The sequence below is a fragment of the Mytilus trossulus genome, chromosome 3 (assembly GCF_036588685.1).
Source record: "Mytilus trossulus isolate FHL-02 chromosome 3, PNRI_Mtr1.1.1.hap1, whole genome shotgun sequence".
In the NCBI taxonomy this organism is placed as follows: Eukaryota; Metazoa; Mollusca; class Bivalvia; order Mytilida; family Mytilidae; genus Mytilus; species Mytilus trossulus.
In genome coordinates, this window is record NC_086375.1 from 21,322,900 (window position 1) to 21,343,814 (window position 20,915).

The following is a 20,915-nucleotide window of genomic DNA, read 5'->3' on the forward strand; positions in this document are numbered from 1 at the left end:
GGAATTAGCAAAAACATTGGAGCTAATGTCAATGCTTTATACGAAAGCATAATGATAAAATAAGATGAACTGAATTGGAAATTCATTTGAAAGAAATAAGGAGACGTTTATGGAAGCTAGGGAAGTAATATACAGCTTCTATACTTCCATGATGAAGCAAAACATCGTTGTCTTCAGTTTTAATGTGCATGACTTCTTGATTTTATACAATATATAATAAATTCTTTTACATGATGACTGAAAATATGTATTTAAAAAATTGAATATAAAATAGATTTTACTATTTTTTACTACATTCATTGGTTGAATAAGTCATAATATGAGAGCATAGCAAAAGAAATGGTTTTGAATGTTCATTATTTTTAAAAACAACTTTGATCAATGAAAAACTAATAACTTATACAGCTTTTTAAAAATTCTTTGATAAATAAAGAATAAATTAATATCAGCTGTTGAATATTTACAAATATATACAAACTGATTGTCAATACATGATTTCAGTTTTTTCGGCAATTGAAAATGAGCAAGTCACAACTATTCTTACACTGCTTTTCCAGGTGATGAATTCAATGGTAAATCTTCAGTATCAACACACGTATCAGCGTGTGATATTTTTGAATGCATTGTAATTGGTCCACCGTTTTTATTTACATCTACTGGGCGTAGCCCCAAAATCTGGAAACAAGCACTTCGTATTTGTTTATCCATGATACCGTATACAATTGGATTCGAACTATTTGCAACAGCAAAAAACACAGTAATAGCTACATAAAAATCGCCATTCCATTGAAGCTTTTTGTCAATCGCTCTTGTGATTCCATAAGGTAAGTAGCCAACTAGAATCAACAAGAAAATCATTCCAAACATTTTAGTGATTTTGATTTCTCTCTTCAACCAATCCCGCTGTCTTGATCCTCTAAAAGACTTCGATGACTGGTGAACTTTGATGAATATGGCTATATAACATAAAATCAGAATCACCGATGGTAACATCATTAAAAATACAGAAACAAGCAGAGTAAATGGTCCAAAGTCTTTCTTTACAACGCAACGTATAAGTTTGGGTTCATAGTAAGCCATGCTTCCGAGTGAAGGTTGCATTATGAACAACAAAGGTACAACTCTGGCAAAAATCAAGACAAAAATGGTGTATGCCTTCTTTGATATTTTCTTGTAGAATGTATTAAATACAACTACGATGAGACGATGTATGGCGATAAGGCCAGTATGCCATAAGGACGATCCCATCAGCAAAACAGTTAAATGCTGAAGGAGCTCACACACTAACATATCTGCCGGGAAAGTTCCCAGAAAGTACGACAACAGAACTAAACTGTTGTTAAATCCAAGGTTGATAATATCGTTTATGCACAAACTTATGATGAAGATGTTGATAATATTACTCAAGTCCCGCTTGGTGAAACATACGATCATGACTAGAAAATTACCGAACAAACCACAAAGCAGAGCAATCAACATAATGATACCACCAATATACAGCGCTGTATCTGATGGTCCTCTGTTTTCTAGGTTCGTCATGTTAGTTGTGTTCACTGCATATCCAACAGAATCATTGGTAAAGTAACTTGGAAGTACTTCAGGTCTGGAGTTCAACGAAATAGCAGCCATAGTTGACATGTTTTTTGCGTATGTCCTTAAAATTAATAAGATGAACTCTAAATGACAGTTTGGTCAATATTAATAAAGCGCTCCAATAATTCCAGGTTCTAATCCTATTAACTTTCGATATCCTGTTGTTTAACTTTGTGTTTCAATTATCGCTTGTAACAAAATGTAATATAGCAGTAATTATTACAAAAAAATCTATTTTCCCTGTTCTAAATCATCTATCGTTATCAACCGTTTTCCAACTGTCTTTTTATGAACGGTTAAACAGTATATTTATCAACGCTTTACAATAAAGACACATTCGGTCAAATTAAATGGTCAATTATTTAGTAGCAAATTATATTACTTGCTAGACGAAAAAACTACAAAGTCCTCCAAGTCCACTATTGTAATTACTGTTATGTAATATTCAACTTGCTTTACGTGCTTTAATCCGTCGTCTGCACCGCCAGATTCCCGCTACTTATCTCCTGTCTCACTATATATACATCAGCTTTGACCTGTTGGTAGAAAATGAAACATAATTTTATGACAAGATAGATGATGCAGTAAACTACATTGATCAATACCTAAAAATCGCTTCATCTTCCTACCAATATCAAAACATTTTTCTGCCGAGTTAATATGTTATTTACACTATAACAGTTTCCTAATTATAATCAAATGCGTATTCAAAGAACATTAATCATAGAAGTCTAATTCAATAGTTGAATATCTTACGGTTACTTTTTTCTGTTTTCTTCATCATATTTCTCCAGAATTAACATTTATCACTTCTGTGTTTATATATCTATTTTTCTCGACTGCTTGTTCAATAATATATAATCGTTTTTTATTTATTGTTATTTGGGTCGGTTAATTTTTCTCTTTTGAGTTTCACGATGTTCAATCAGGTTTTGATTGCAGCAACAGTGGGTAGGTAATTGTTTAAATTTGAAAGTAATCACTGCAAGACCGGGTCGCATGTAAGAGAACTGGGAAAAGCATTACTTTAATTCAACAGCTTTAAATCAGAAGTTATATTGTCCACAAAAAGACTGATTGGATCAAGTACAAAAACATTAACACAGTGCTCTTTTTTATTGTTAAGATTTAAAGGGAAATCTGCTATTTAAATTACAAGCCCCCTTTGCACTCAAAGGTGAAAACAACATGTGACCAGTATATATATTCGTATATCTCGAAAATAAACCACCAGAACAGTTCGTTATTTAAAGTTAGTTACTGTTACAGGTTTTTATGAGCTGATTAATGACGAGTACTTTATTTTTTCTGTATCTTCATTCTGTTGTTTTTCCTCTAATGATACAGATTAGTGACTGTCCTAATTCTATGCAACATGTTGACAATTGAGTCCTTTTTATATTGATTAGTTATTGGACTTCGAATTGTTAATTCCAGTTTCAGAATTTTTCTACACAATAGAGCAGTTTTGTAAGGGTTCGTCGGAAATCCCATTATCACCTTTAATTGGAGCATTTATTGTATACACTTATCCATCACCTGTTTACAATTTAAAACACTTCAGTCAATTTGGAATATCGATTTAATATCATCTGTTTTAATTTGAGATGTTGGTAGATGTTCCAATGTAAATTTGAATCTATTAAATGACAAAGCATTTTTGTCTTGTTACTTTTACCGGAATCCGAATCGCAAAACCATTTAAATCAATGGCCACTATTCTGCCAACTGAAGCAAATAAGATGATTCCTGTATCGACTATTTTTTTTAGACCTACCGATGCAGAGGAAGAAAACTTCGTCATTCCGTTGCCTTGTGATCTTTTTGTAATCGCTTATATTAAAGTTCAAGCGTATGATATATATTCACATTGCAGTAACATTTGGTTTAAGTTTTCGTTGTTGTAAATCGTTTATTTCTAACTTGGTGGAACTCTAGATAGGTACTGCTCTTTTCAAGTTTTAGTAATTGCTTTCATGGCATGAATGGAATTTTTGTTATTTAGACTGCAACTGGTTCTGTGTTTAATCACGTTCTGGTGGCATATATTACATTTTGACTATGGTTTAATGCCACTGTTATGTTACATCTTAATTGATAAAACATAAATTCATTTGATTTTGATACAGAATGATGGAATTTTTTCCAAATGATATAATATCTTTTCGTCGGAAAATGTATGTTCTGTGGACAAAAAAAGTTGTCACCTTTATATTTTCTAATTGAATCCGCATTTGATACCCACATAGCATTGATAGAAGTATTTTTAGACAGATTACAAATCAATGTCTGACAGTGTGTCAAGAGAATTCTCTCAATATCAAAATATCGTCTAAACATAGATCTAAAATGACACACTCTGAGAAGCAATCAGTTTTAATATAAACAACAATCATGTCAAGCAGAAACTTCATAAAAAATTATCATTTCCAAGCGACTTTTTATCTACAAATCACGCAACATCATTGACCGTCATAGCAATGCCGCCTACAACAAAAAGTAAATCCCTAAAGAATACTTCAAGTCATGTAAATGGGGTTTATCAAGGGTCGTATATCAGGGATCAACGAGAACAAAATATACCAATGTCATGGACCTAAATCAAGTGAGACTATGAAGGGCAAAATTAATCAAACTAACAGGACAAATCTCGTTTCGTGTGTTAGACGACATAGTGAATCTTCGCAAACCTATTCTAAATGTGATATAAAAGTGAGATAGTTTCACATTTATAGGAGCACTTTAAAGCATTACAACAGGCTTCTAATGCTATAATGAAATACTGTATGGATTTTCCATCGTTCTCGTTGCACCGGATTTCTTGCTGATTATCTAATTGTTCACCGTGATGCAATACTAATTTTGAAAGATGTATGGAATTAGATGAAATAGTTTTTGATTGAAACAGACGAAATAAAAGAATAATCAAATGCCTTCAAAGTTATTTATACACCCGATAAATCGTTTATATCAAACTTATATAGGACTGATTGTAACTTATGTTCAAGCTGTCCGACAATACAAAATTTATTGAAAAGCATAATTGCATTCATATTGGTATGACGTTACACGTTGAATATCAATATTAAAGGCATTTTTTTTCGACAGGCACATACATAATATGGCGGTGTTTGACTAATTTGCTGGTACAAAGCCACCCCCTGACATCTGACAGTGGTACAACATAAGAACAAACTATAAAAATCAGTTGAAAATGGTATAACTCATCAGATCGAATCAGAAAAGCAAGTTATAAAAACACAGATAGAGCGTCGCAGGGAAAATTTTGACCTTGTGCAATGCAAAGATACAGGTATCGACAGATTGCGAAACCGTGAAAGTGCAGATATATATTTATCTATACTATTGATTTGGTTTTAATTTACTGACTACAAATTCAATATATATACCTACTTGTATTTAAAAATCTAGTTTTCCGGGTCGTATCTCAAATTCCGGGCTCTGTAAACGACATCTCCGTAAAAATTAGGATGTGCTATCCGTTTGAAGAAGAAGAAAAATCTGTGTATCTAATTGAAGGATTAAGTAAAGGTTTTAAGTAATTTGTTGTGACGAATTCAAATGATTATTGGTTAAAAAAGATTTAACAAAAAAATGAAATCGAAAACGTTACTATTATCACGGGCATGGCGAACAAACTGTGATATATCAACAACGTAAGATTGTGCCAAAGGAACACCACCGTACAAAAATGGAAAATTAATAAAAGGGAACGAAAAATCGTCAGCTTTATCGTATTTTTTATGTAGAGTTTTCTGTGTATTAATGAAATACCAAAACATAAGATAGGATGGTGTAATTGTATATGTTAGTGTATTATGATTACCAGTAAGGCAACCATCCACTTACTACGAATATGGAGAAGTATGACATTCAATTACATAATGAAACCGGCTAGTAAATTAATAAAAGGCCAAGTAACAACAACAACATTGGTTTCAGTTGCATTTTACATGAGGTTCTGGTTTCATGTGCATTTTACAGGAGCCTGTTCTCGTTTATTTTTCAAATGCTTTTGTGATAAAAGCTTCATTTCAAAGCTGTTTTTCCAAAGCACATTTTACAATAGGGATAATTGATATTGATGATCTGCCTAATTTTCTTTAACACTTCAAAAGCAACTGTTACACAAACAAACTCACAACTCTGTTAATGAAGGAAATCATTTTGACGGATTTTGACAATTTGGCTGTTTCAATTAATTTGGATTTCATAGCATGCAGGAACTTATGATGCATATCATATTTTTATATTCACTCAACATAAAAGTACTGAATTAATATTCACTGTTTTAATAGCAGTCCAAATGAGGAACTTTGCAAATTGCTTGGTTCCTTTTAATAGGACTGCAAATTCTTGTATTAATCTTCAGTCTTGTACTGAAAGGAACAGATATATAAAAAAAAATGAAATATGATTTGTTTTTGTTCAATCATTTATGAAAATTCGCTTTTAACAGCCAGCTGTATGGTTCGATTTTGTCAAAATGAGCTAGGAAACACCAATGATGAATTATTCACTCGCATTGAATCCATATTCACGTGAACTTCAACTTAAATCCTTATCTAGAGATGGATATCGCATGAATAATGCGTGTTCGGTTATTAAAAAGGAAAAGAATGTCAATATTTAAAGTGAATTGTTTGACTGATTCGCTCCACAAAAACTCTTTATTTTATTCTTTTATGTTTTTTGCCACGAAGAACAAAGCAATGTACAAAAATTTACACATTAAACTATTGTGTTAATTCGAGAGCATGAATGAGTGTTGTTTTAAAATATGTCCATACGTTTCTGTCTGCTTTCCCCCTAAATTTCAAGATTTTTAATATTTATCAACACTTTGAATATTTCATTCAAGAGTACATAAAACTAGTAATTCAGGAAACGAAAAGATTAAAATACTTTTTGTTATTTGATTTAAACGGCATACCACACATTTTCTTTTGCATGGTTGAGGTTAAAAATGTAAAATTCATTTAGATATCAATAGAAAGATATACATTAGAAGTTATTATCATTTCTTTTGATATTCAAGTAATTGAAATGTTAAGCTTTTCTTTTCATTTCTAAGGAGGTTAACATCCAGTTCAACGTTTATTCTAGATACCCTGGCAAATTCAGTCTTTATTGGTAACTGACATTTCCAATGAAAGAGATTTTCTTAGCTATTGTCTTAATTTTACTAAGTTATACAGAAAAAAAACATAATACTGTGCAAAACTTGGTTATTTCTTCAGAAAAGATTGTAAAATTGATTAGACTTCAACATAGAGCCATGGGACTTGAATATGTTATGTTAAAGGAACTTTTCTGGTTGTTGGTGGATAGACGAGGTTTCCAAAGATTGGTGCGACAGCAAATCACCCGATTTTGTTTCTCTTAAAGGTTAGAACCTCTGTTTTATATTCCGAAGACGGGTCAATCGTTTTCCTAAAAGCAATCAAATTCTAATTATTCATAGAGCAAAGAAATCAAAACCCGATAACAATACAAGACCAATTCGTTTTTCTGGACGTTTATGTAACCTACTAAGTATTTAAGCGATATTTTTGTCTGAACGACTACACATTACGAACAAAACCGATAATTCATTTTTGACAAATAGTGTTTGTTAGAAAAGCAATGTTGTATGTTTGACATTTGAACACTGATACTGCTTGTAGTGCATATACTGCGCAACGTTTCCATTAGAATGTCAGTAATGTGACAATATATACAAAATTGAGCAACAATATGTAAAATGTCTCGTCTTTAAAAAATGAATAATTTATACTCATGGTACGTAACTAAACCAGTGGAATTGGCAGAATATTGACGAAAATGACAGGTGTTGCATTTAATCAATCATTTAACCAAGATTTAGATTGATTTTTGTCTATAGAATTATGCAATATGATATTAAATACATACGTTAAAGGATATAAGTGTCATATCATATGTTCAGTTATTGTCTACGAAAACGATTGGTCTTTATCACACGACACATTAAAAGTATCGCTGAACTGAACGCAATTTATAACATTACATAACCCGAAATTATTACAACTCAAGACTTATTCAATCGAAATAAAAATAAATGAGGTTATAAGGTGGAATCAAACTTTTTTTATATTATTGAATTGTGATTTTTACCATTTACAGTCTATATCTATAATGTTTTCGGCCGAAACACGTGTTGATAGTCTTTAGAGAATAGTAAATGTATGAATTATTTGTTCAATTGTCTCTTATGGAAATGTTTAAACTTCAAGTTTTGTTCCTGGTTGTGATATTTAAGTATTCCAATTAGTTCCTAACTCAGCCAGTGTTTTTCTTTAGAGTTGGTCTTAAAGGCAGCTTCGGCTATCCAAGGAAACAACGGATTAATATTTCAATGTTTTCCATGCATCACACGTTTAGGTTTATTGAATATATTTGAAAACCGAAACCGTCGTAATTAAACCTTAGTGGGTAAAACATAAATACCGGTATCTAAATCAATTCTAAATTGAATCGAAAAGATTAAGGGACACGGATACAGTGATAACAGTCGGAATAACATTAAATCCACAACGGGGTAAAAAAAAATGTGCGATGACTGAGTATGGATTCATTAGAGACTTTTCATATAGTCTAGTGTCTTTCCCAGGAAAATAAGGAACCGGGTTTTTTTTTTCACTCATAAAATTGAGGAACGAACAGATGTACATTAAATCTTATCCGACCACTTTACTTTCAGAATTTCCACATTCGATTATTTTAATTTCCTACTCTGTGAACAATAAATGATTTATTGTTGATGTCAAATGCCATTTTCGGCACTTTTGCTATACCATAGCGACCACTTTCATTGAAGGAAGAAGTCGGGTACCCAGAGGTAACAAACGATATTAGACAAGGAAACTTGCAAACCTGAAAAGTCAATAATCATCCAGTTCACAATAATGATGTTCATTGTCAATTCATAGTACTAGTAAATTGTATACAGAAAAAAAATTACATCGAAATATGAAATGCAAACTTATAAATTGCTCCCACTGAATTAATGGATCAAGTATTTAGATTATAAACCATTGTAAAGTTTATTGGATTTAATTTGTGAGAGATTATAATAGCATATCAATTTTCAGCAAATAAGATTTTTCCAGCTCGACATTTTAAAAATATATATTTCTTTGAACTTTTTATACTTGACATTTTCTGTTTTGTTCCGAGGTACAATTAGGAAGTTAAATTTAAATGAACTAAAAATTGATAATAGTCCTTGAACTTCTTGTGTCTGACAATTTATTTGAAATACCAGACATATCTACGATAGCATTAGATTTTGGAATTGGTTAATATCTTTAATGGATATTTTGAACGTTTTATCTCTAACATTAAGTCCTAGTCTTGTTGAACTTTTCAGAAAATTCTTGTTAACCCGTTTTATTCAAGAAGAGAATTTGTGTAATAATGTGATTTATTAGAATGCGTCCAAAAGAACTCTTCAGTTTTCTAACATTTCAAGATGAAAAGACATTTGATTGAAAACTGATCAGATTTGCAGACATTTTAAGACTATAACAGCCCCATATTCCGCTATAATTGGCCAATTGATAATAAAAATTGAAATTGAATTGACTTTTTCACGGTTAATATAAATATAAGAGGTAACAAATTTAAAACATGGTTTGATATAAAACATATAATGCAAACAACAGTGAAAAGAATGATAATAAAATTGAGAATGGAAATGGGGAATGTGTCAAAGAGACAACAACCCGACCAAAATAAAAAACAACAGCAGAAGGTTACCAACAGGTCTTCAATGTAGCGAGAAATTCCCGCACCCGGAGGCGTCCTTCAGCTGGCCCCTAAACAAATATATACTAGTTCAGTGATAATGAACGCTTCTTTTTCTTTGCAAAATCGATAAACAACCTTGGAGAGATGTCGGAGCAGTGAAAACGTCTATTTTTCATAACCACAAGTTACAGTCATAATGTTTCAATTAAAATGTCACCTCCTTTCTTCTTCTTAATCTATATGGACATTCAAATTAACTATAAGTAAGATTATCTGTTTGATTCCAGAAGATTACATTCACTACATTTCTCAATCGTATATTTATCACCAAGGTGGGTAACATTTTTTAAACGCTATCAATCAAATTATATTCATTATTTAACATTTTAAGGTACGGGAAAATCTGAAATCAGAACATTTTTGTTGGCATCTGCTTGATCAGAATATTTATTAAATTGGGGATCCGATTTTTTTTAAGAACCTTACCACCCTCTGCATGTTTTCATTCTGTCATTTCTGTTGAAGTATCTAATATGTAAATATGCCATGATTGCAATAGCAGTAATTTGTTATCATAAAATTCAGACTAGATCGGGGATGAGTTAAAGAGACAACAACCCGGAGAACGAGCAGATAAAAGCCCAAGGACACTAATGGGTTTTCAACATAGCGATAAATTCCCGGATGAGGGCTTTTGCTGGCACCTAAAAGTATAAATATCTCTTTGTTTTTCGAATATAGCGGTGGTTAAAACTCCTCTTTCGTCATAATTTTTTTTTCTGACTTATAGTTTGCAGAATAATACCGTCTCCAATGTTTTACCAGCTAACCACTATCCTCTTTTTCATTGTACATTGATGTGTCCATCCCCACTTTAAGTAAACTCATAAGCGGTCATCAAATTTTCGGCTAATTATAGATATATTTATGTACGTGGCGGAAGAATTTTATCGTATGATAATTCTATTAATATAACAATAGAATTGTAACAGGTTTTATGAACCCGAGTGTATTTAAATACGGTGGACTCGAATTGAAGTATTCGTACAGATCTCAGCTCAACACTACTCACTCACTTTTTGGACAATCATTATGGAAATACCTGATGAATTGAATGCTCTTTTAGCAGCCATGAAGTTGACTGGAAAGGTACCTGCCTGGAAGTTCTCGGCAAGCACTGACCAGGTGACTGTACAGCTAACGTGGACAAAGGCTACGGAACTAGAGGTATCCTCCGGTAAAGCCAAGCCGGCCCTGAAAAGTAAACCTCCATCCACCAAAAGAAGGGACGCCAAGCGTTACAACCAGTGGGTGCAGGCCAAAAGCACTGCTGCGACATCGGCTGAGGTCTTACCACACACCACCAAGGTAGACCAGAACCAACAAACAGAAGCCACAACAGCTAGAGATGGAAGCAGGGAGATAGTACCCACAAAATATCAAGGGGAACCTGAGGGCATTTGCATCAAGACGGACACTGCCATCAGTCCGTACAACCCCAGGAAGGCATGCCATCGCCAATACTACCTCCAGCCAACCAAAGACAGAGGCAAGCGATGCCGGATCGACTACGACGAGGGATTCGACCTAGACGATCCCAAGTTGCTCCGGACAACACCACCTCACACATCGCCACTAGTGATGCCATCTCCAGAGGCAGTTACATCAGCTCTTTTGATCCTAGAACGGCCAGATACGCCTTATCACACACCTAGAAGTAAAGTAAAGGCAAAACGGTCAACAGAACCAGACACTAAGTAGAAAGTCCGCAATACCCAAACAGGATAGTCGGACAGAAAAACCCATACATCATCATCATTGAAATTATCGATAAGGGCGTTGACCATTCGCATGTACACACGTAGTTTTTGTTAGTTAAACTTAAGCACATATATATTCGAAAACAGTATTAAATGTACTTTTTGTAACATTTTTTGTTTGTTTTTTGTAGATTGTTGAGACAACCTTTTTAAATTTATTTAAACAGAGGACGTATATATATTCTGTGATGTGGACTGTATTTGCCAAATTACAAACATTTGTAATTTGTTGTTCATTTGATAAACATGTATTGTAATGATTTGGTATAATATAAAAGAGAATGGTCATCGTGCCTGACAAATTCTAAAACTAGTGTTTTAGTTATTTATATATGAATGAGATAAGAAAAAGATTGGGCAGAGGTATATAGAAATTATATAGTCTAGTACATAAATAATTTATGTTCGTTTGATCGAAGAGAATTTAGAAAAAAATTTGTATTTATATGTACCGATTATCAGGTTATCTGCATGTTGATATCGTAAAATATCAGCTGCGAGACATAATATGAAGCTTTTTGTCGAGTGAGCGTAGCGAACGAGATAAAAAAGCCTTCATATAATGTCAAGCAGCTGATATTTTACAATATGATATGCAGATAATCTGATAATCGATTTATCGGGCTATATTTGCGTGTTTCAGATGTCTTTTCTTTGTTTCACCAGCACACAAAAGATGACTTGATAAGTTCGGGTCAAAGTTATTAACGTCGGTTCAAACATTATGACGTCGCTGATATGTCCGGGTCAAAGTTATTAAGGCCGGGTCAACGTATTTGACGTCACAAAGACATGATACGGAATAATATTAAGAGCTGAACAGAGTGATATAGACAGTGGGACGACCGATAAAAGTTATTATCATATACTTAGCATTAATATGATAGCTTTTGCATATGTGTAACGAACGGAAGTACACAAGCCATAATTTCCCACCCAGGCTGATAACCCATATCAGCCCGGTCTGATAACCCATATCAGGGGCGTCTCGTGCAAAAACCCATAACAGTGCTTCTCGTGCAAGTTACTTCCGGTGTTTCCGGTATCGGTTGTTTATTTTTCCATTGTGACGTCAGATATTGATGACGACGTCAAAATTTACGGGAACTTTTGTGGGGATAGTTTAGTACTTGCTAACAAATGCCATTGGCAATTATGAATCATTTTATAGTATGCAACAAACATGGAGTAATAATGATCAAGAAACTCTTCCAAATATCAATGTTTCAAAATGCCTCTATAGGAAATGTTACCATACAATGTACATATATATGGAGGTAGTGATGCTGTTAGTTGACAATTATAGTATATCGAATTTATAACTTAATTTCTTAATAAAGTTTTTGACTGTTTTAGTTGTTGCATTTGTTTTTTTTTCCTTACATAAAACTATTGTCGAAAGTATATGATAAAGCGATTAATACATGGCCTTTTCCATATCAGCCTGGGTATCATCCCTCGACCCATATCAGCGCCTCGACTCCGTCTCGGGCTGATATGGGGGTCTCGGGATGATACCCAGGCTGATATGGAAAAGGCCATGTATTAATCTCTATTTATTCTATCTGAATTGGTCTTTAATATTTTTTGTAAAGACTGAATTTGTTGAAACTCATTACAAATGCCATAATTGTTCTGAACTTAAAAATAGTTTTTATTGGATATATTGGTACTGATTTGTGTTGATATTGAATGGCAAGACTTTCTCGAATTTTCATATATTAAATCTCAAATAACCCTAAAGTGTTCGTAAAATAAAAAAATAAAACCAAACTTCAAGAAGAAATGCATTTTAGCATAATTTCCAACACCTAAGATTTCTGACTTCGTGTCAGGTGTCAAACCTTTTCTTTCATCTTATTGTTATCAGTTGTGCTCTATCTTCATAGAAAAAGATAAGTGTGTTACTTTTCAAGGTAAAAGATAATTTTATCGGAAGTTTGTCAGCAAAAACAAATATATTCAATTTAAAAAACTAGCATGTAAACAGGTTAAAGAACATTTCGGGTTATGGTTTAGATCGACTTCAACGCGGGAACTCCGAAGTATATAGGCAGCAGTAGTATACCGCTAATCGAAAGTCATAAATTCATTAAGGAAACAAAATCCGGGTTACAAACTTAAACTGAGCGAAACACGTCAAATATAAGAGGAAATCTAAGAAACAACAGAAACACTTAAGCGCAACAAAACAAAACAAAACGACAATAAAACACATACATAAACGAACATATAACAATTGTCATTAATTACAATTGAATACGATGATATTTAGAACTTGATGCAATTGAAATTGAATACAATTGAATACAAATGCCATTGAATACAATTGAATACAAATGCCATTGAATACAATTGAATACTGTACAACTGAATACAGTTGAAACAGCTTCTCCAGCTGAGTGATAGAATCTCCTTGATTTCACAATGTTCGTTTGTTTCTTTGTGGGAAGTATCAATACACAATCAATCCATTAGTTGCAGTTGCTTTTCTTATATACTCATTTCATACAAATTTTAGCCTCTTTGTTATTGGGTTTAGAACACTAATAAACAAGAACGGAGAATTTTTTGTTTTTAAGTTATTTTTTTTTTTTCATGTATTCGACCGAATAAGTGCATTTTATAATCACCAATTTAACACAATCATAACAAAGAAGAATCATATTGTCATTGAAAAAGTACGGTATCTGTAAACTATAAGAAGTATGGTATGATGCTAATGAGACAACTGTCCACCAGACACCAAAAGAGATAGAAGTTAACAACTGTAAGTCATGATGCGGCCTTCAATAATGAACAAATCCCAAACCGCATAGTAAGTTGTACAAGGCGTAAAAAATTTACAACAATTGAAACGAGGAAAGTAACAGCCCGATCTATGTTAACAAAAATCAAGTATAATAAACAACAACAAACTCCAACCACTGAACTACAGTGTTCTGACTAAAGACAGACAGAATGTGGCGAGTCACATGTTTGATGGCATTAAATCATAACCTGGGACATTGAAATAACAGTGCAACATAATAACAAACTATAGAAAAAAGTCCAAAAGGGTTTAACTCATCAAATCGAAACAAAGCACATACAATGAAAAATAACACACAAAGAGTACTCAAATATACTGAAAGCTAGTTCAAAGCCGATAACAACTAAATAAAAATGTGTCGAAGACCAGAATATCAATCGGTACACATCGAACATCTAATGTATTTATTGTGAAGACGTTAGACAGAATATGTGGAACACTTCTACCCCGACACTTTCTCGTAATAAGAATATGCAGAGTCCTTATACGTCGTAACATAAACCTACGTCATATGAGAATAATAAATATATAGCGTTAAAGTACATGAATAACTTAATTTGTTCGTATGATTTATTTCTTCTTAAGACCGAAAATATCATGACCTTTGAAAAACTATACAATGGGTTTATTTAACATCATGCATGTAAATAGATGTTTTGCTTTGGTTGAAATTTTGAAATTATAAGAAGAATATGAGTGTATTGATCTAGATTTTATGGAGAGCATTGAATCAAAAGATATTTATCATTTTGCTATACACGCCTAATTATTCTATTCTATTAGTTCGACGACCTGGAAAAACATGTAAATAAGTCTTCCAAGTTGGTTTGTTCCAGTGATTTCGTCTCCCTTCCCTAAACAGACTATTTAGTTTAAAAAAAATATCACAAGGACAATGCTCTTCAACAGAACAAATTTGCAATTATAAATCTTTTGTTTAGAACAATATTCGTGTATGTGTTTAACCCTCTCTCCGTTATTAACAACTCATGTTTGTACAACTTTAAAATAACTTGGCATGTGTTTTTATTAAAACCTTTTTGTGTAACAGAAACGTTTTTAAAATTGTTTGCAGCTGAAAAGACATTTTTTAAAGTCATCTGTTCGATTTAGACGATAGTTTTTTTGTTTTTTTCATAAGCAATTCCTTGCACATGATGGGAAAGAGAAAACTTGTATTCCAAAACTCCAAACGTCATAAAATGTCACGCAGGAGAACAAACATGCATGATCCCCATATAATGTTTAATAAGAAATTTAAAATAAAAAGATTTACAGAATATTGTCCTGCGAAATACAGAATAGTCGGGAGACAAAGTTTCACGAAAGACCTACTAGTATCTCAGTTTAGGTTATGATACTTGATTCTGTAAGATTCATAACGAGCTGTATGTGCTGATCTTGTCAATCTACCGTTATAGATAAAAGTACGGTCTTCAACACGGAACATTGGCTCACACCGAACTGCAAGCTACAAAGTGCCCCAAAAATGACTAGTGTAAAACCAATCAAACGGGAACACCAAAGGTCTAATCTATATAAAAAATGTTAAATCTAACATCCCGATTGTTTTGCATTTAAAATATACTTTTGCATAATAAAATATCTTAAAAAATTAATATCTCAATTAACAGTCATGTGACAATATTAACAAATTCGTTTTCGTATCTTTCGTATAACTTCGAAGCATTCAGTCCATCTCATACTTTTCAAATAAAAAACCAGAAGCACATTTTTTTGTTCTGTCTGTTTTTCAGGCTCTTCTTTGGGGTCTGATGTTTTTCGGTCTGTGCGTCCGTTCGCCCGTCCGCCCATCTGTCCCGCTTTAAGTTAAAGTTTTGGTCAAGGTAGTATTTGATAAAAGTTAAAGTTCAATTAACTTTAAACTTAGCACACATGCTCCCTATGGTATAATATTTCTAATTTGAATGCCAAATTAGAGTTATGACCCGAATTGCATTGACCACTGAACAAAGAGAATGATAGTGCAATTGGGGCATCCACTATGGACACATTCTTTTTTTCTTATTCATTCTATTTCAAACCTAATAGTATCATTACTTTTCCATGATGTTTTTTATAACTCATTGTCTATTTGGGGCCTGAATTATGCATGAAATATTTTCCGCTTGACGTTGAGCAAAATATAAGTAATCAATCATTCAGTATATATATATTTGAAACATCATAACCTCATTTCATGCGTGAAAAATAATTGATTTTCCTAACTATTTATACAAATTTATATTCGAGATAAAACATTTGTTTTGTTATATAAATATAAGTAGATATTGGGTAAACGAAACAGCAACTTAACATCAATTGACTTTTCAGACATCAGAATGTCAATTTACAATATATGTAAGGCTTTTTTTAAAGCATTTCATAGAATATCACTTCACGTATAGACATGTTGATATTAGTCTGCATTTATTTGTTTGTACTTATACCCATTTCGGGTTTTAACTCTCACAGGTATTAGAAGTGAAGTTAGAGCTACGAAAAGTAAGAAACTTTGTATACTCTTTGAAAATAATACAATGTTGAAAACGCGTTTATCTCTTAAAAATGTTAATGCAGAAAAAAATCAATCTAAACGAGATAGTAAAACATATTGAAAATGGATAAATCTTACAAAATTGACAAGTCTAAATATTTTTGGAGCGATCAACTTATGATCAGTTTTATTATTACATAACAAAAAGACAACCAACATATGTTATTTATCACATAGATGTTTTTTGTAGTAATAACCATTTGTCAAACGTATTTCTCAAGTGTGAAATTATCATCTTTTCTATTTCTTATTTAAAAACAAATTCCTTGTAGACAATCATTTGGTCATTAATATTTCATTGTTCTCATTTTTTAAACAAGACTGTAGTTTTTCAAATTAAATTTTCAAGTATGCAATTCATCAACAAAAAAAGAAAGAAAGAAAAAATGAAAAAGAAAAAGGTTTATACGATAATGTTATTTGTACAGCTAATGGACATTTTCTCAAGTGTCTGGGGTTCATCATTTAAATTAAAATAGAAATAATTGATAAGAATTTTGTTAAAAAATGTCTGTGCATTAAATGAAACAGACACCTGTCAAAAGCAGACTCGAGACTATACATTGTCAAAACTGATTCCGACATGCAATATAATTCTCCCAGTTGGGTGACATAATGTCAATATTTCAAATTTTTCCATATTGTTTTATGAAACAAGTTAATAACCTACCTTTTCTAGAGCAAGTAGACTAATTCCATGTCTCAAATTTGCGTGCTTCACTGTTTCTATCTTAAAATGGTATTGAACGCCTTGTCAGTAAAGGCTGTAATTACAACATATTTTAACTTCAGTGCTTCAGATTATTCATGATTACTGTTAAGGCTGCGAGTTAATGAAAGCTGCTAGAGTAACAACATGCTGATTGTATCTAAATCATAGTCGAAATAAACAACTTGTTAAACTCATGTCGTTTTTGTTTGATCTAGAGAGGTTACTGATTTATCCAGTCCAATTGGATGAATTTGTCTCGTCGTGGTGTCTTATTTCCATAATGTAAGCTAGGTTGTAAGTACACTGAGCCGTAGGTGTTTGGTTAATCTGTGCATTTCTTAACATATTAAAAAATTGGCGTTTTCTATCTTTGAATTGATACTGTAATAAATTGAATTATGAGCAACAGTACTTTATCGATGTACAAATCTTATTAATCCATTAACAAGATACAAATAAATTTGTAAAATAACAAAAAGCTGGAGAAATTTCATGAATTCCAGAAGGAGCGATATTGAATGTGTCCACTGGAAAGCCTGTTTTTATTTATTAACCTCTTTTATCTTATTTACCAACCATGTTGATACATTTTTCTATTTCGTTAACATCATATTATCAGAACACAAAACCTAAAATGCTTAAGAAGTGATGCTTCTTTTACGCATATATTATGTACTAGTATTGTGTTTTACCTTTCGCAGTGAAATTAGTATTGTGCAGCAGTTTCTTTTTTATCTTTGTTTTACGAAAAAAAGTTGCAATTTTGTTTGGTTAATTCAATGTTTACCTTTTGAAATGGTTCTTGCTATCGCCACCATATCAAACACCATATTATAATTAACATAATATGGAACTTGTAAATAAAATTGAAATATCTACACAGAAAATTGACTTGATTGAAAGTACATTAAACGTTTCGCATATATCCTATTGCCACTGAGAACAAAAAGATCATCAGTGATTGGTTGAATGTGTAAACGTTCTCCTGAAACCACTGATTAAGTAGATTAAAAAGGATGTTCTAAAAGCTCGATATTGTCTTTTAACATTCTTGTGTTCAATTTCTGGTCACGATTTAGCGCTTTTGAAATTAGATTTTATCTTCCTCAAAGTTAAACTGAAATGATAGTGAGATTTAATTCCTAATGTTCTAATTTTTTAAATGTCGAGAAATTCCTATTAAACCGAGAATCTGTCAATAGTTACAAGAATTAAGATGGCGTAGCTTGATGTGTGTGTAAGAATATTGCTTATTGGCAAGTAATTGTAATCCTTCAATCCCCAAAACCATTAGAAGTTACATGTAGAGAAACGTTTTAAGATTTCACTCATCAATATACAAAGGATTTAATTACTTTACCTTGAATTATCGATTATCCGGATAAGAATTGTATTCCGATAACTAATTTACAATCATAAAATTTCCATTAGAAAGACGTCCCATCATATTCAATATAGAAGCTCCTTAAATTGTAAATAAAATAAGAACAATGCCATTCGAGTATCATTTAAACCGGTAATTTATTCTTTCTTCCAAAGACGTTGACAATATATAACAAATTACAAGCCATTTTTTTGGTTTCTTTGCCATATGAAAAAATGACGCAACCACCAAGGCGCAAAAGGAAGACATTTAATATCTACACTTCTACACGTCACTATTGATATGAAAAAGCAAAAACGCATACTTTAAAAAAAATATTCAATTCATTGGGCAGCATTTTAACTGCTTGACCTCAAGAGCATTTGAATCTCCAATTTTTACAGAACATCGTGTGGCTCAATCGGTAGTTTTATCTGTAGTATTTGTTGGACTACTATTCGGCTGTTGGTCCTTTTTCTTTTTGTCGATAGTTTTTCTTCAACCTATGGTCTTTGATTGTTTTCCTGACAGTACCAACGGAAAACAGATAAAACACGATTATAATAACAACTAGAAGACAAACGGACTCGTGGATTATTAAGGGTTCATTTCTTTCCAACACGGCTACAATTTGTCGTTCGTCGTGTGTTAGTACAAACGCTACATTTGTTTCTAACTTGAACTTGATTAAACGATATATTTTTTCTACGTTTGTAAAAAAATCTGTTTACCAACAACATGTGCATGCATAGTTGAAAGTTCAAACAGGGTCAGTAAAGACTTATTAATCGTTGTATTTGTTTCTACTTTCGTGGCGTTTAGAAAACAACAACAAACGCCACACAACGTCTACAAAATCTTGGTTAGAAAGAAATGCAGCCTTAGTAAGGAACATTGCGAGTGCATGTTCACACGCTTTATATTCAACATCTTTGAACTAAGTTTATAACTGTACGAGGCTTCGAATTAAAAAATAAAACAGTACTAGATCTTATATAATTACGAAACAAGCTTACAAAATCAAAGATATAAGTGAATTGTTTCTTTTGATAAAAGGAATTCGTAATAACGAAAAGTTTTTGATTTATCAGGTCTTCGGTTAACATAAAATAAAAATAGATAGACCACTTTCGAGTTCATCCGTCATTGGAAAAAAACTCGTCAATTATGCGCGCCTTTATGACGTCATTTACCAGATAGAGGGGGTCGCCTGTATCCCTGCACTATTTACGTTCATCAAGCGTCAGTGATCGTCATTGTGCAGGATAAACTAGAAATAATGGTTATTCTGTAGGTAATAATTGACAATTCCCTAATGACAGCAGTGCTTATTGTCAATTTTGAGATTTCAATTTGCCAAATAATTCCTACAATATAGATTTAAAGTTTTCCAACCACTCGCTCAACATTGGAATGGAAGTGACGACGCCCCTACACGCTCAAATGAGGTTCACTAAAACCAGAGTTTTTGACGGAAATCATCGAACTCGAAAGTTGTCTCAAGAACAGGTAAAACCCGGAATTTCATCCGATTCGTAACTGTTGATACATATTTGAAATCAAAATCAAACCTTGGACACTGAATTAATATTCAAGTCAGTATTTAGGTTTCCTCAGCTTGATATTTATTTGTTACTTCATTGATCCTCAAATGAAATAAAATATACACTGGTTAACCTTATATTCAAGATAACTGATTGTTATTTAATTGAATGAAATATTTGAATTTACGACACAAGACACAAGACTGTAACAGTTTCCACACTCTCATACAGTCGAAAGTCAAGAAAGAGACGTTCAATGAATTAAATTTTGTTCTTTGTAGGAGTTGTTGGAAATGTCAAAGGGATTTTATTAAAAGTTCCAAAACAATACATTTATTTGACTGGGAAAACAGTTGTTAGTTATATGATTTCAAAGGTAGGGATTTTGATATGTAAAAAGACTGTTTTAACAAAATTGAATTACAAGCAACATCTCTTGTCGATCTCGTAAGAAACGATTTGATATATATTATTATAAGATGAAATGCAGATATATCTACAGTATATCTAAACATTGATAAAAGCAAAATGTCAAAAACAGCAAATACTAACAAACAAACTGCTTCATGGCGAAAATTATATTGATTGAGGTTATCTGAGTGTTTGAATGTGTTACGTTCAAAGAAAAAGTAAATGTTATACTAAACAAAATTCATAATCATTTGCATTTCATTCAAGTATAGGGAAACACTGAATAGCAATCAATCGAATGATGGGTTATAA

General features: G+C 32.3%; 1 protein-coding gene across 1 annotated transcript; it reads right to left on the reverse strand.

The window, feature by feature from the left end:
* Positions 1–391: 391 nt before the first annotated feature.
* LOC134710368 (melatonin receptor type 1A-like) lies at positions 392–17,441 on the reverse strand. The gene is made up of 2 exons (XM_063570723.1): positions 17,244–17,441; positions 392–2,129 (listed from the first exon to the last, which is right to left on the reverse strand). Exon 2 carries the CDS (start codon positions 1,636–1,638, stop codon positions 541–543), a length of 1,098 nt encoding a protein of 365 aa, XP_063426793.1. The 5' UTR covers positions 1,639–2,129; positions 17,244–17,441; the 3' UTR covers positions 392–540.
* Between the last annotated feature and the right edge of the window lie 3,474 nt (positions 17,442–20,915).